The sequence below is a fragment of the Silene latifolia genome, chromosome 5 (assembly GCF_048544455.1).
Source record: "Silene latifolia isolate original U9 population chromosome 5, ASM4854445v1, whole genome shotgun sequence".
Lineage (NCBI taxonomy): Eukaryota > Viridiplantae > Streptophyta > Magnoliopsida > Caryophyllales > Caryophyllaceae > Silene > Silene latifolia.
This window is the reverse complement of record NC_133530.1, coordinates 90,107,441-90,122,368: the sequence shown is the minus strand read 5'-3', so window position 1 is coordinate 90,122,368 and position 14,928 is coordinate 90,107,441. Positions and strand designations below refer to the sequence as shown.

The 14,928-nt window shown below is 33.3% G+C and overlaps 1 protein-coding gene across 1 annotated transcript; it reads right to left on the bottom strand.

Annotated features, from left to right (window-relative positions):
* Window positions 1-10,706: 10,706 nt before the first annotated feature.
* LOC141657852 (zinc finger A20 and AN1 domain-containing stress-associated protein 8-like) lies at window positions 10,707-14,435 on the bottom strand. Its single transcript, XM_074465227.1, has 2 exons — window positions 14,307-14,435; window positions 10,707-11,589 (listed from the first exon to the last, which is right to left on the bottom strand). The coding sequence occupies exon 2, from the start codon at window positions 11,577-11,579 to the stop codon at window positions 11,061-11,063; it is 519 nt and encodes a 172-aa protein (XP_074321328.1). The 5' UTR covers window positions 11,580-11,589; window positions 14,307-14,435; the 3' UTR covers window positions 10,707-11,060.
* Between the last annotated feature and the right edge of the window lie 493 nt (window positions 14,436-14,928).

Below are 14,928 nucleotides of genomic sequence, written 5' to 3'. Positions count from 1 at the left end.
TTAGTTTGTTACAATGTTATATTTTTTCCAGCTGGTAGTTAGTACTATTAAACATAACCAACTCATAAAGTCATTAAAAACCGATACTCATAACAAATACTAATAACTTCAAAATCCTTCTTTGTTTTCATGTGTAAATTAAGATACTTACCGCTTTAAGTTATGTTAGAATTTGGGCAGCGGAAGTATCGTGGACCCAAAAGTCACCAACATAGATCATTTGTATCGTTTAAGGTGCATGATCACCTATAAATAGCGCACATATGTATTGCTAAGATTATCAATCTACAAAATTAATACAAATCATCTTCATTCAATATCCTTAAACTAATTATCATTTCCAACAAGTTAGAAGGTGATACCGAGATACAGTATCACCTGCTGACACCATCTTATTTTCCCAAATAAATTGAACATACACCTAATTACATTTCTTATTGGATACACATGTGATATGGACCATATGGTTCTGCTTAATAAAAATACAATAAGACCTTTCTACTTAATTGGATTAAAACAATCTTAACTAATGTGACCTATGTAATTAGGGGCATATAGGCAGTTAGGCACCCACACCCAAGGTAAATCGTAGATCCCCGAGTGCTCAAGGGTTTTCCATTGATTAAATATTTATTTATGTGTACGGACGTTTATATTAATTAATAATTTAACATTAAATTACCACCCCGACAAATTAAGTACTCCCAATAAAATAAACTGTCAAAAGAGTAAAATTTACTCATAGTCAAAATTACACATACCCTGCACTGTTCACAACTTACCCTTTGAAATTAAAAAATAATTTAAACTTGGATTTAAAGGGAGATATTCAGAAAGTTAAAAGGATTTGGTTTTGTTTTCCCCAAGTTAGAAATCTGTTGACTGCATTAATCGGAATTCGAGTTCGTCAAAGGTAGTGGAAACCTAATTAATGTATTACTAAGATCTTGAGTTTTACCGTATTATAGTAATAGTGAGTGAATAGTAAATTAGTAGAGTACAAGTTAGAATCATGAAAAAGTAAGAATCCAATGCATGCATATTACTTTTATAAAACTACATTAATTCTTATTTAAGACCACTTTAAGCAAAAAACACACATAAAATAATTTATTTACACGGTTATTAGCTACATATATTTTAGATTTGCTCTATTCTTATACTGGTGTTAAGAAAGACTTACTGATAAAATTATAAAACTAAGATAAAAACTCCAAAAGAACTTAACTCCATGCATATAGAGGGAAACCTAACAAGTAGCAAAGAGTAACAGTTGTGTTCCATAAGATTTTAACATTTAAGTCAAGATTGTTTTTTTGTTTTTTTGAAATATTGTAAGTGTATTTAAAATATTTTACATTAAATAATGATAGAATATCTTAAATTATTCGATTCCAGTTCAATGTTTCCGTCTTATCTTCATTAATATATTTCACTGACTACAACTGTATGCATAGAGATCGATCGATCAGAATATTCAGATATTAGATTTCCGTAATTAGAATACCTACGATGAAAAGACACGGCTTTTTGCTCAGAAGTCAGGCCTGATCTTACTACCTTTGTAAGATTACTGTATAAATAATAAATCATAGAAGTAGATAATACTACGTCCTTGTTTGATTACTATTTTTTTGCATGAAAATATTGATTTCTAAAAATAATACCCCTATATATTATTCACGTGTCAGGATGCATGCTGACAAAAATACAATCCCTTAGGCATTATCGTCTTCTAATACAACGAGAGATCTGACTTATATAACATTATAACATCGGGTTTTTTAATATGTGCTCAAGTTACAAATAGTAAAGATATACTTAAAATTATTTATTTACCACATGATTTTATGAAAACTAAAGTATAAATCTATGTATGTTATATCCAATGAAATATTTATTTATTGTCAAATGAGGTTACAATATGTCAATATGCAATTTAAGTACTCGTACATATAGGCCATGTTTGATAAATAGTGGATTAATATTTGCAGAAACAGATTTGGAAAGCATATTTGACTAGCAGAATGATTTAACAGGTTTGACAAGCAAATTTATTTAGCAGAATTATTTTAGAGGTGTTTGTTATTGACACTTTTAGATTAGCATATTGTTTGGATTCTTTGTAAAATGACAAATAAGGATATAAACAAATTATTTATTAAATATATAAAAGGAAGGTTCGTAATTTTTAAGGGGTAAAGAAGACAATTTTTTTTGCTTTTCTAATCCGCTAACCCAATATGCTAGTAGAAGCAGCATATTGCAAAATAGCGTATTTGATCCCAATATGCTATTTCAATATGCTATTAACCAAACGCTCTAAATAACATATTTGTAAGCCAAATATGCTAAACCTTTCCAATATGCTAAAATTTGGCCAATATGCCATTTATCAAACAGTTTTAATAATATTTTATATCGAATTTTCTAACATATGCCCTCATTATATACGTAAAATATTTGAATGCAACAAAACAAACATAATATATCAATCTAAACAGTCAAATGTTTTGTGCATGCGTGTACTTTTGGTGCATAGTGTAGACGCATTTTGCTAAAGTCTACTTTGATATATATGAATACAAGACAACAACATCCATTGCATTAGATTTACTACATATTTTTATTTTTATTTTGACAAATGAACATAAATTAAATTTACTACATATATTTACTCTATACTGATTACTCCTACACTCCTACTATTTAATTAGAGTATAATTTTTAAATCTATATTTCAAATTCAATAAAATTTGAATATGAATTATCACGTCAACAATGCACAATGTTATTTTTTTTAAATACATACACAACATCATTTAATTAGATTTACTATTTGTCCATTTATACAAGTGTACTGAATTTATAACAGCCCTAGTTGTTATGAGCCTTTATTTGAACTTATTTGTCATGTTACATTAATCTTTATGACAACTCCCTTATCCCGCCAATAGTTTACACATAGGATTATATAAATCAAAATCCAAATTTGTTATATTCCGAAACAATTAAATGGGATAGAAAATCTCACAAGCAAATAAGTAAAGGCTGATAACATGTCTAAACAAACTTAAACTATTTATCCGCACTAATCAAAATGAATATGTAAATAATTCATGGACGTATAAAGCAATTAGAAAAAATCACAAATTATTACTCGCACGTTTCACAAACGTTTTAGATATGATAAAAGAGAAAAGGGGCCTCCGGACTATAAAATATTACACTTGTGAGTTGTGATCGTCACAAATAAGAATAGTGAGAAAAAATTACTAAAGTAAAGAAAAAAAAAACATAAACTCAAAGAAAAAAAATGCAGTAACAAGATTATAAAAGAGAAATCACCTGGTAGATAGCACTCATGTTCTCTGAAAGAGTACACTGTTATCAGTAAATTCTTGCAGTAAAAAGAATAATTAAAAAAAGGAGAGTGTTGTTTGACTGATATGCACCTCTTTGAGGAGGCAACATTCCCCTTCTTTCGCTCCACTTTTGATCTTACTTTTACAGTGAACCAAATGTTAAATTTTGTGTCATCACTTCAAAAACAAATATTGAAATAAATAATATGCAAAATATTGAGATAAGAATGAATGATAATAGGCCCAAAATATTTGCTTATATTCTTTGTCTCTCTCTTTATTTCTTTGGTTTTAGGAAATTGTGCTAAGAAATTTTAAGTCCAACCACTGGATTGTGGATTTAATTTCTTAGACTTTTGATGTTTTCATTTTATTTTATTTTTAAAAAGATTTGAACTTATTTAGATCTTTAAATTAATTAATCAATTTTGTTGGTCTCTGCTTAGTAATGTTGTACGTGTTATTATTGTAAAATGAATGTACGTAGCATTTTATGCCGAAATTATTAGATAGATTCATATCTGAAAGAGGTTGATAAAACGTTTTTTTTTTAAATGGACTATTTGTTCTTCTGTTAGAGGTGTTCCAGAAATGTTTGTGATCGAGTCAATAGTTCTACGAACGAATAGATCGGATCGAATTGTAAAATCGTTAAGTATCAATATGCTAGATGCCTCTAAAGGCTCGATTGGTGAAATAGTATCTCTCTCAAAAAAGCATTTTTTTTAACGACATATACAAAGTAAATATTTTTTTTCCGAGGAATTGTCTATACGTAAAATCATAATTATTGATACGGGTCTTTTCGATATAAAAAGAGAATTTTATTTTTGTTACAATAGAAGCAGAAGTGATGTGTATTATTCAATAATCGAAGTTGGTTTATGTAGTATAGGTAATTTATTTAAAATTTTCAGCTTAGGAGTATATATTTAACTAATACCCATGCATAAAAAAAGTTGGGAAATGCTATATACCACCCAGTGGGTTGTATTTAAGCATTTAATACCCTTCTAAATTTGGTATTAATTTAGAAATTAGAGAATAAATTACACATGAATCAAAGCAATTAATGCATATATTAAGTGTTTATTTCCTTTTTTAGTTTCTTAAATACAACCCATTGGGTTGTATATAGCATTTCCCAAAAAAGTTACCCTTTTCAGTTAAGTTAGAACTTAAAAAGGGGTCAAATGTAAGTGTAATAATTTAAAATAAGGGTTATGATAAATACAGCCCATTGGGTTGTATTTAAGCAACTAAAAGAAGAAATAAATAGTTAATATATGCATTAATTGCATTGATTTATGTGTAATTTACTCTCTAATTTCTAAATTAATGTCAAATATAGAAGAGTATTAAATGCTTACATACAACCCAGTGGGTTGTATTTATCATTTCCCTTAAAATAATGGGGTTTGAAAAAAGTTCTACACAACCAGTTGAGCTAATAATACAAAATTTAAAAATGAAGTTCGAAATTACATTTTATGTAGTTACAATCTACATAGTACAAAAGTTTAAGAGTTTTTATTGGCTCCTTATTTTAGAGGTGAAAAATTAGTTTTCTAATATGAGACCTGCCTATAATTTTATCAACAATTAATTAAAATTTTCAATAACTTTTTTACTTTAAGTGCTGGTAATTTATCTAATTTATTATTACTACATTTCAATTAAAATCAATATCAATGCAATTCTCCAATTTAATTTCAGTTCATATATTTTTTATTTAATTGCTGATAAAATGAATATTATATTTAATTATATTTATATAAGCTCGGTATATTATAGTTTCAAAATTGACCCGTATATTTTTTTTACACGGGAGTAAAACTAGTTACGATAATAATTAAGTGATGAGTGAGTTACTAATTACATACTACACGTAATTAAATTACAATAATATTAATAGAGGTATATGTATGTCAATTTAATTTCAGTTAGTCTTGCTGAAGACGGGTCGGAGCAAATGACGGATAATGCCACTTATAAAATGGATAGAGGGGACAAGGTGGGGCACCCCATGTGCTTCCCTCTCTCCTCTATTTGGGTCATTTGTAAGAGGAAATGGTATCCGTCACTCCAAAGTGACAGATATGTACCGTATTCAATGAGATTTTGTGATTTAATTTATAATCTTGTATAAAATCGGATAGTTGGATTCTGTAGTTTTGCGGAAGAAGAAAAAAAAACCGTTTAAATAGACGACACGTGGGAGCAAAATAGATGGGAAATGGTGTGGTGTTCTGCAACCCATACGTGCCAATGAAATGCTTTGATCACTGTCTAACTCAGCTACTCTCACTTTGACTATCATCACTAGGGCACTACCTTAGTCCTTAAACATTCTAGTCCCTCCAATTTTATTTATTGTTCCCCTTTCTTTTTGGCATAAGAAATAAGGGAATCAATTTGGACCACACAATACACATGAACCCACATCAAATTGAATTTGGACCACACAAAGTTGTCCAAAAAAGGAAAGAGGGAACAATAAGAAAAATGGATGAAAAGGGAAAGAGGAATAATAAATGAAATTGGAGGGAGTAGTAGTTATTATTGTCTAAGACTGTCTCATACTATGGACTATTTTTATGTATTTAAAAACTTGGTTCTTATTTTAGAACTTAATTCTTAAAAATAAGAACCAACTTTTCAATGCAATAGAAGAACTTTAAAAACAAGGTTCTTGGTAATAACCCCAATATTAAGAACTACTATTGCTATTGCTCTTAGTGTGTATTATTGAATTGAATGTAGGCCGTCACGAATAAGTCACATTATCAATATTTAGAAACGTCTCAAAATCATACATCGAGGCGATATATATTCATAATATTTAGTCACATTATCAATATTTAGTCACATTATCGATATTTAGTCACGTTATCGCGTAATAACATAGAAGCATGAACGATCAGATTGTACGTAAGGAACAATTTCAAGATTTTAAAAATAGTGATGTGCTAGGTTATATAAATTTTCAAACAAGATCTTTATATACATCATTCAACGGTGCTGGATTATAATAGCCTACGTTCCTTATTATTCAATGAGTTTAGATCTACAGCAGTCTATTACGAGCGTAAAATCAAGAAAAGTAAGATATATAGCAAATTGCATATATAGTTATTAGAGAACTACGATGAATCTGTTAACGCATTATACTTCTGAGATCATTGTACTCCATATAATATAAGACGGTCTTATCAACCATGCTATATATTGACAACTCCACGCCTTTTTTGACCTATTGGAACTTGGTGCAATGGAGAGACACAAGTTTGAATATGTGCCAATACAAATAAATAAGGGCAACATGGGAAGAATAGTTCACGAGAATCCAGAGAAAAAAAGAGAAGCAAAGGGTTGGTGGGAGGAAACGCCGGGGAAATGCTCGTGTCGCCTCGTTTAGAGATGCATGGTGTGCACATAAAAAAGGCCAAAAGCTGTAATTTTTAGAAGAAACTCTGTCCCTTTCCTTTATGATTTTAGAATCTCTGACTTTATTTTGTGTTGTTGAATATCCTTTACCACATTTGCTGCTGTCAACCCTATGTTTAAGGTTAGGACTTAGGACTACATGTCTACATCATTAGGGTTCCTCAAAATATTGATAGGCTAGACTAGACACAATGTTGGTTAATGACATTGGATGAATGAACAAAGCATCAACCAATGCAATAAACATAGTTTACATATAGTTTTAGACCTGGCAAAACGGGTCATTCGGCTCGGTTTCTGACTGGGTTAAATCAGTTCGATTTATATTGGGTTGACCTTAGTTTCAGTTTTAGTTCGATTTCGAACAACATTTAAGTTAGCCACTTTAATCAGTATGTGATACTCATAATTTGCATATGTATGACGTTTAATTTATTTAAGAACCGGGAGATGGGAGACCGGATCGAAATAAGTTTGGTCCGGGTTGGTTCGATTAATTTATTTTAGACATTCATACTTATATTATTACATGCGCTTTCATCTTCCTATCATGTTTCAATTAATTTATTTTAGACATTCATTTTAATTACATTACCGCTCTTATACATAGAATATGCATTATGCATGTGAGTAGAGGTGGACATTGGTCAATTTGGGCGGTTGGTGCGGGTCAAGGGCGGGTCGGGCTGAAATTTGGGATAGAGCGGCAGGCACCAGACTAAAGGAGGACCGAAATTTGTCTTAGGGCCGGGCTGGCGGGTTTTGGTCTGCCGGCACGAGACTATAGGGGCGGGTCAAGACATTTGTTTAAAAAAAAAAAAAATTTTTTTTTTTTTTTTTTTTTTTAAAAACGGCCAAAACCGGTCGGGTGGAAAAATTCAACACGGCACGGCCCGTAGGGCCGACTGGCCGGGCCGGCTGGGCAGTGGTCGATCTTTGGCCATTTTGCTAAAGTGTGGCCCGTGAGGCAGTGCTGGGCCGGGCCGGGCCGGGCCGGCCCGCCATGTTGTCCACCTCTACATGTGAGAGTGGACTTGACAAAATTGACCGACCCAAATAACCAGCCCAAATAACCCAATCCAAACCCAACCCCCACCTGAATTCAGGATCCGAAACCTGAATTGACTCGACCCTATTTAACCCGGCCTCAAAAAGAGCTGAACTCGAAATGACCTGATCCCACCCGAATTCTTGCAAACCCAAACTACACAAACTCAAATGGACTTAACCCGACCCGATCTGATTGACCCGAAATAAGTTTGATCCGGGTTGTTTTGGATTGGCTAGTCTAAGGTTATCTGATTGACTCTGGTCTAAATACTTTTTAGACAGTCACGTTTATATTATTGCTCTTTTATTTTCTTATCACATTCCAATCATTTTAGTTTTGTTTATTAAATATGCATATAAACTTATAAGGAAATCAGATCGATATTTATAAAAGACTAAAAAATTGTTAATGAGGGTCCAATTTGAACAAATATTATTGATTTTTGATGGCCAAGAGATGAGAACAAGTAACTAGGACTAGGACCAAGTGTTAGCAATCATTAGTCGATCAAAATTGTGACAAATCAACGTCATTGTGTAAAATTAACGTATGAATTAATGCATAATTCTAGGCTAAGAGAGATCTGTAGCAACTCTTATGCATGTGCATCAAACATAACAATTACGAATTATATTACGATTATTTTGTGGTTTAAAATTATAGTCTCTACATTCGAGTATCATGTCGACTAGCACGTGACCCGTCCGTGCTTACAACAACGTCCTCGTCATCTGATAAAGTACATACATGTATTATCACTTTTCAAGAGACATCAACTTGGACAACACGATAGGTCAATTAAAAACAATCAAATAGAGGGTAACAATTAAGAAAAACAATGGTAGACATTAGCTTAATAGTCTTTCTTACCCAACTCGTATTCTAACCCGACCCATATGACATGATCCGGACCCAATCCGTCCGACCTGTTTGACAGGTCTAGTCCCACCAAGTATGAAATGTATCCGTAGATATATCTTTGACATTTCCTAGTCCTTATTTACTAGGTCGAACATAATAACTACTATGGAGTATTAAGAAAAAGGTAGCAATTAGCTAAAGTATTCTCTTTTAATAGGTCTTAAGTATAAAATGTATCGGTTGACATTTATTAATCCTCATTATATAACTTACCGGGTATATAGATGGATTAACATCTCTCGTTATATAACTTCTGTATAATAAATAAGAATTTATATAATCACATACGAGTAGGTGGAATTTTGGTGAAGTAATCATTAATCAAAATGAAAAAGTTAGAAATACACGATTACACGGTAAAGTATTACTTACTCCGTACTTTCTTATATTAAAACTTATAAACCTTATAATAAAATTCGAAATTTTATTTATTGTAATACAACTTGTGGTATAGTTTATAGTTGTAGATATATTAGTTGAGTTTTGATGTTGTAAAATAAAAGCTTGTTCATGATCTACAATCCCATGAAAATGGTGGGAGGTTCTCAAAATCGATATAGAACATATGGGAAAATGAGAGTTGAGTTAATTACACTAAATATAATATAAACAAGTGGAACATATGCAAGGCATGTGCATGGCATTTTCTTGTTTATATCAAACTCATTTTCTTATCTAACCATAAATTAATGGATTATCAAAATACTTTACGTACTCGTTCATTGATCAAGGAGAAAACAACGTCCGCAAATATGATTCCATGCATAATGTAATTCAATAACTATTTTATGTATCAATAACGATAATTCAAACTATAATGAGTTAATAGTTATTCTTTGTCAAAAAAGATCTAGGGTCCGACATAGATCTTCATTCCACGTCCCCAACCTAGCTTGGAACGTGGGACTGTAGGAGATCTCATATCTCGAGCTAGCTCTTGACGTGGGAAATCCATGCATGTCTGACCCAAATTCCGTTCTTTTTAAATAAAATAATTTTATTATTACAAATTTTGAATTAGCGACTTTGGTTTTAAACATTGTTACTACGATTTTATTAAAAAAAAAAGGTTCTATATGTTGTTTGTTGTTAATAATTCGTTGTTTCGATTCATTGTTACTACGATTATCTCAATTCAAACATTGTTACTAGAAAGGAAGGAGTATTTTGAATTGTTTAGATAAAAATGTCGAAATCAATTTTGCATTTGTTGACGACGAATATCGATTGAGAATGATATATGAGGTCATTTTGGGTACCTTAATAAAAAGTGATGCAAGAGTTCAAGACCCACCTATAAAATATCAAAATCCGCTCACCACCGTTACCTAGGCCCAAGATAATGATATTATACCTAGGCCCAAGAGTATGATATTACGAGGTTTTTTTTTTGTTGACCAGCAATATTCTCTACCGATAGCTGGGCAATCTCCTTCGAGGTACTGAAGATAATTTAATTAGTTGACATCTCCCAAGTTTAACTTTTTCATTCGCGAGAGTTAGAAATCGAACCTCTGACCACTTGTTTAAGAGATTAGAACCTTTACCACTCACATCAGCCAACTTTGATAAACCACCCACGCATCGATTTGATGTCATCAGACTCATCACTCATCAGTTACATTTGCTGCCATCAGCATGCGACATGACTTGGGCATGGTCTTAAGTCTTGCTTAAGACAGATGTGTTTTAAACCTTAAAACGGGTTAAATATTACCACATTTCTGTGGAACTCTTCCGTAGAGGGATTCGACTTACTTCTGGGTGCAGGCTCAAAGTTGTTGCATGTAAACATTAGACTCCCAAAAAAAAAAACAGAGGAAATTCTTAACTGCACAGTACATACAAGTCAATACGAAGATAGTCGTTTTGATAAATCAAACATAACTATTTTCACACCCATAGCCCATAACATGGCTATTTCAAACAAACAGAGATAATGATATACACACCTAGATACCATTCTCGACATTGCTCCGGAAAATCTCCAAGTTCTACAATACCATTCCGACATAATCTAATTATTCCATTTCGTTGCCAAAGGAGACATAACAAAGCTCTTTTAAACAAACAGAGATAATGATATAGTAGTTCATAAAACCAGCACACATAATGGACCCGACCGATAACTACCCCCGGCAACCGCAAACGCAAGACTTGACGCTGCGAAAATGATCGTAAACGCCCTTCCTCGAGCAAACATATCAGTCGCTTAGCTAGGACAAGTTTTCACTGAGAAAAGGGCGCACCATACTGAACGCATGAAAGTTGACCCCTTAGATTTTATCTAATTTCTCGGCCTTGATAAGGGGGTTGGCCTTAGCTATTGCTTCCTGACCGGCAGTGCGATAGTCAAAGGGGCAGTCATGTTTGTCTGAGTAGCGATGTGTGGCACAAAATAAGTTACCGCACCGACAGTTAAACCCGGTTAAGCCAACCCTCTTCTTGCAAGAAGTGCACCGACTTGGGCCTTGTTTGGGTTTGGGACACATATCTTCCACCGAGCCTGATGGGTTTGACTCGGGTGTAGAAATGGCTTTTGGTTCTATAGGCTTAACTTGTACATCAATGGTCTCGACAACAACGGGTTCCTTATCATTTCCGTTTGATGACCCGTTGACTATGTTCTCAATAGATGTTGCAGCAAGTTTCGCTTGCTCCTCCTTTAATATTGTATCTTTGTAGCACTTGGAGCACATGTTCATTGTGGCCACACTCCCAAAGAAGCCACAGTTATTCGCGCACAGGATTGGACCATCGGGAGTAGCTTGGCATCCAGTCTCGTCGTGGTCCATTTTTCACACACTGCAACAAACAAGCATGCAATAATGATGAAACACATGTGATCTGCATCCATAAAACAACTACCTTACTCAGCAGCAGGCAGATCAAAAGAAAATTGTTTATCGTGTCATGATGAAAATTTGGGAAGAGGATCCTCTCCATTACTTTTTGATCCATTTCCTCTCTTAAAGAGTATTATATCATATATTTCTATCTCGCTCAGTTAACCTTTTCTTTTTCAGTTAAATTACGACCATCCGATCGGTGCATAACTAAATCTAGTTCACTAAATAGGTAATGGACCTCCATTTCTTTTTGAGAAACGGAGAGGATCCTTAGTCGAAAATTTGTACCCACTCCATCTCAATCATATGTTTACCCTTGATTGAACTATCCCTCATAAAGAATTTAAAAGGTAACCATATGAATGAGACAGAGGGAGTATTACGGAAATTTTAAAAAAAAAATTCAAAATCAAAATTAGGCAAAATGCACTAGAAGAAAAAGTATTGTTTTACAGATTGGGGGACCCCATGTCACTTTGGATAGAACGACCACGCACTCCTAAACAATTCACATATGAATCGATGAAACACAGTTACTTCCAACAGTTACACAGCCAAAATCAAAAATCAAAACGTGCGGTAGGAAGATCAATAAATGGGATATGTTTAAAGACCTTTGTGGGTCTCATGGTTGTGGGTGAACTTGCAACACCAGCTAGTCTTGCTATAGACGGATATATCTGTCTATAGCTAAAGACGGGTCAAATAGCTTGAAAGTGGTGGCATGTTTTGCCCCCACCACCCCACTTGTTGCTTGTCCTATTAGGAATGTGGTATTGTATTTGACCCGTCCGTCTTTAGTTATAGACGGATATGTGTCATCTATAATGAGATTTTGTGTTGCAACACTATAACAAAGTTACAACAGTAAACAAATTCCATAAGCAATTACTAGCTTTTCTATGTCAATAGAAATGAAGAAATGAAGAACATCGTTTGTTACTAACTTACTATCGAGAGATGAGCAAATGATATCAATTAACGCGCCTCTTAGTTACAAGAGTAAACAAATTCCATAACAAAGTTACAAGTCTTACAACAGTTAACAAATTCCATAAACAAATTCCATGAGCAAATGATATCAATTAACGCGCCTCTTAGTTTGACAGGATGTCAATAGAAATGAAGAACATCGTTTGTTACTAATTTACTATCCAGAGATGACTTGATACCAAAATAGCTTCAAAACAGTCAAATAACAAACGATATTTGAGCACTACTAGAACATAGAGGAGCCAAATAGGCTTCTACAATCTCAATCATGCGTCTTACTACAATTTGGAACCCATCACAACCTTGATAGTGACAAACACCAGATGACCAGAAGCTATGGCAATTCAACAAATAACTTCTTGCAATCACTAATCAAAGTAGTAGAGCACCACTTATTTGCCTAAATGATAGAAATATTGCGTTGAAGTGCTTAATTGACATAAATATCTTTAAAACCACCACATTCGACCTCGCTTACAAAATATCCACCTATTCATTCTCCGAGAGGGAGAGCCAAATAAAAAAATCATTTAAGAGTAAAAGAGGAAAAATAAAATAAAGCTGAAGTACTCATCTCCAACTCCTATATCCCACTTACCACTCTTTTCTTCTCTAAAGCAAGGTTGCCCGATCCATGGTACACCTCAATACAAATACTTACCACGCATAAAAAATAATATGCAATTTCTTATGCACTAATATGATGATGTATTTTAAGTTTCAACCAAATATCATAAATCATACGACTTCATGGTATGAATATGAAATAAACTAATTCTGGATTCGTTGAGGTTAGAGTGGATCCGATAGCCCAATTCCAAAGAATATGAAGGAAATACACCAGCACAGATAACCCTTATCTTCCCTCCAGATAACCAAGCGCAAATTAGCATAATATAATCAAACAATTATAAATTTTATAACGCCTCAAACGTAGTAAGTCATTGCAAACATAGACGACGAAATAGAGGCCAACCGAATATAATAAAAGCTCTGAACTTTATACACCCATTAGATATTTGGATAAATTTCAACACCTAAGTTTAACAAACTGAATAAATCATTTTCCAACACAGCTGTTTACGAAAATCCCATATTCCCAAGTGCCTAGAATTCCATTCCGTTTCATTTTCATACGTTTGTTCAAAATCTCTCTCACCCTACCTCGGGAGAAACGTATAGAGGCCAAATAAATGGAGGGAGTACAAGGTCTACACATTACACCCTCCATCCCGGTCAATTGTTCCCGGTCAATTGTTGTACTTTGGTTTTGTCACAAAGACCAAGAAAAGAAAAAGGAGTCAATTACTAAATGACAAATTGAGCGTAAATGATGAAATTGCTCATCAAATTCATTCTTAAAATAAAAAGGACAACAAATACTAAGACGCCCAATATGGAAAAGGGCAACAAATGACCGGGACGGAGGGAGTACAAAGGATCCTCGAGCTAATATGCACGGAAACAGGAAAAAAAAAAAAATTAAAAATAAATTGAAAACCCTAAACTGCAAATCAAATTTAAATCAAAATATTCACAGAATAAACCTTAAAATGCTGAAAATGAACCCATCAACATATGTAATAAGCAAATAATCAACAAATTAACCGAATTAAAAAAAAAAAATAGAAATGAATAAATAAAACAAGGAAGGATGAACGGAATAAGGGGAGAACGAACCTGGGGAAAAGGGAGAGCAGAGGAAGGAAAAGGAGAGAGAAAGGAGGATTGGAGAAGGAAGGGGAAGGAGGAGGAGGTGTTGTGGAATGAAGGAAGGGGAAGGGAGGGGAAGAAGGGTGTCCTCCTTTCTCTCAATGTTGGGTGAGAAATGTCAAGGTTGGCGGAATAAAAAAGGTGGGGAGTTGGGAGAGTGGAGTCATGGAGACATACGTATCTCTTTTCACCGCCAACCACCTATGCCATTTGCCTACTCATTCCTGACGGTACCCTCACCCCCCACCACCTTCTTTTCCCTTTTTGTCATCTCCTTTTCAAATACCACGCATTTAAAATTTCAAAATCACTAGTTTTAAACCCGTGTAAAATTGCACGGGTATGTATTTGGGCCGGTATTATTGTTTTTTGATAACTTTTTTTTTTTTCATTTCTATTGTAATTATCTAGTTGTTCTAAATCAGTGATTTATGACTATATGCACGTATTTATAAAAATTTACCTTTTAGTGTACTCTGTATTATTTATAAATTTAAATTGACAATTCACTTATTTTTTATGTTTCTCATCACCTTATTTTAATTTGAGGAATAAAAATTAATTGTAAAAAGTCGTGAAATGAGTATTT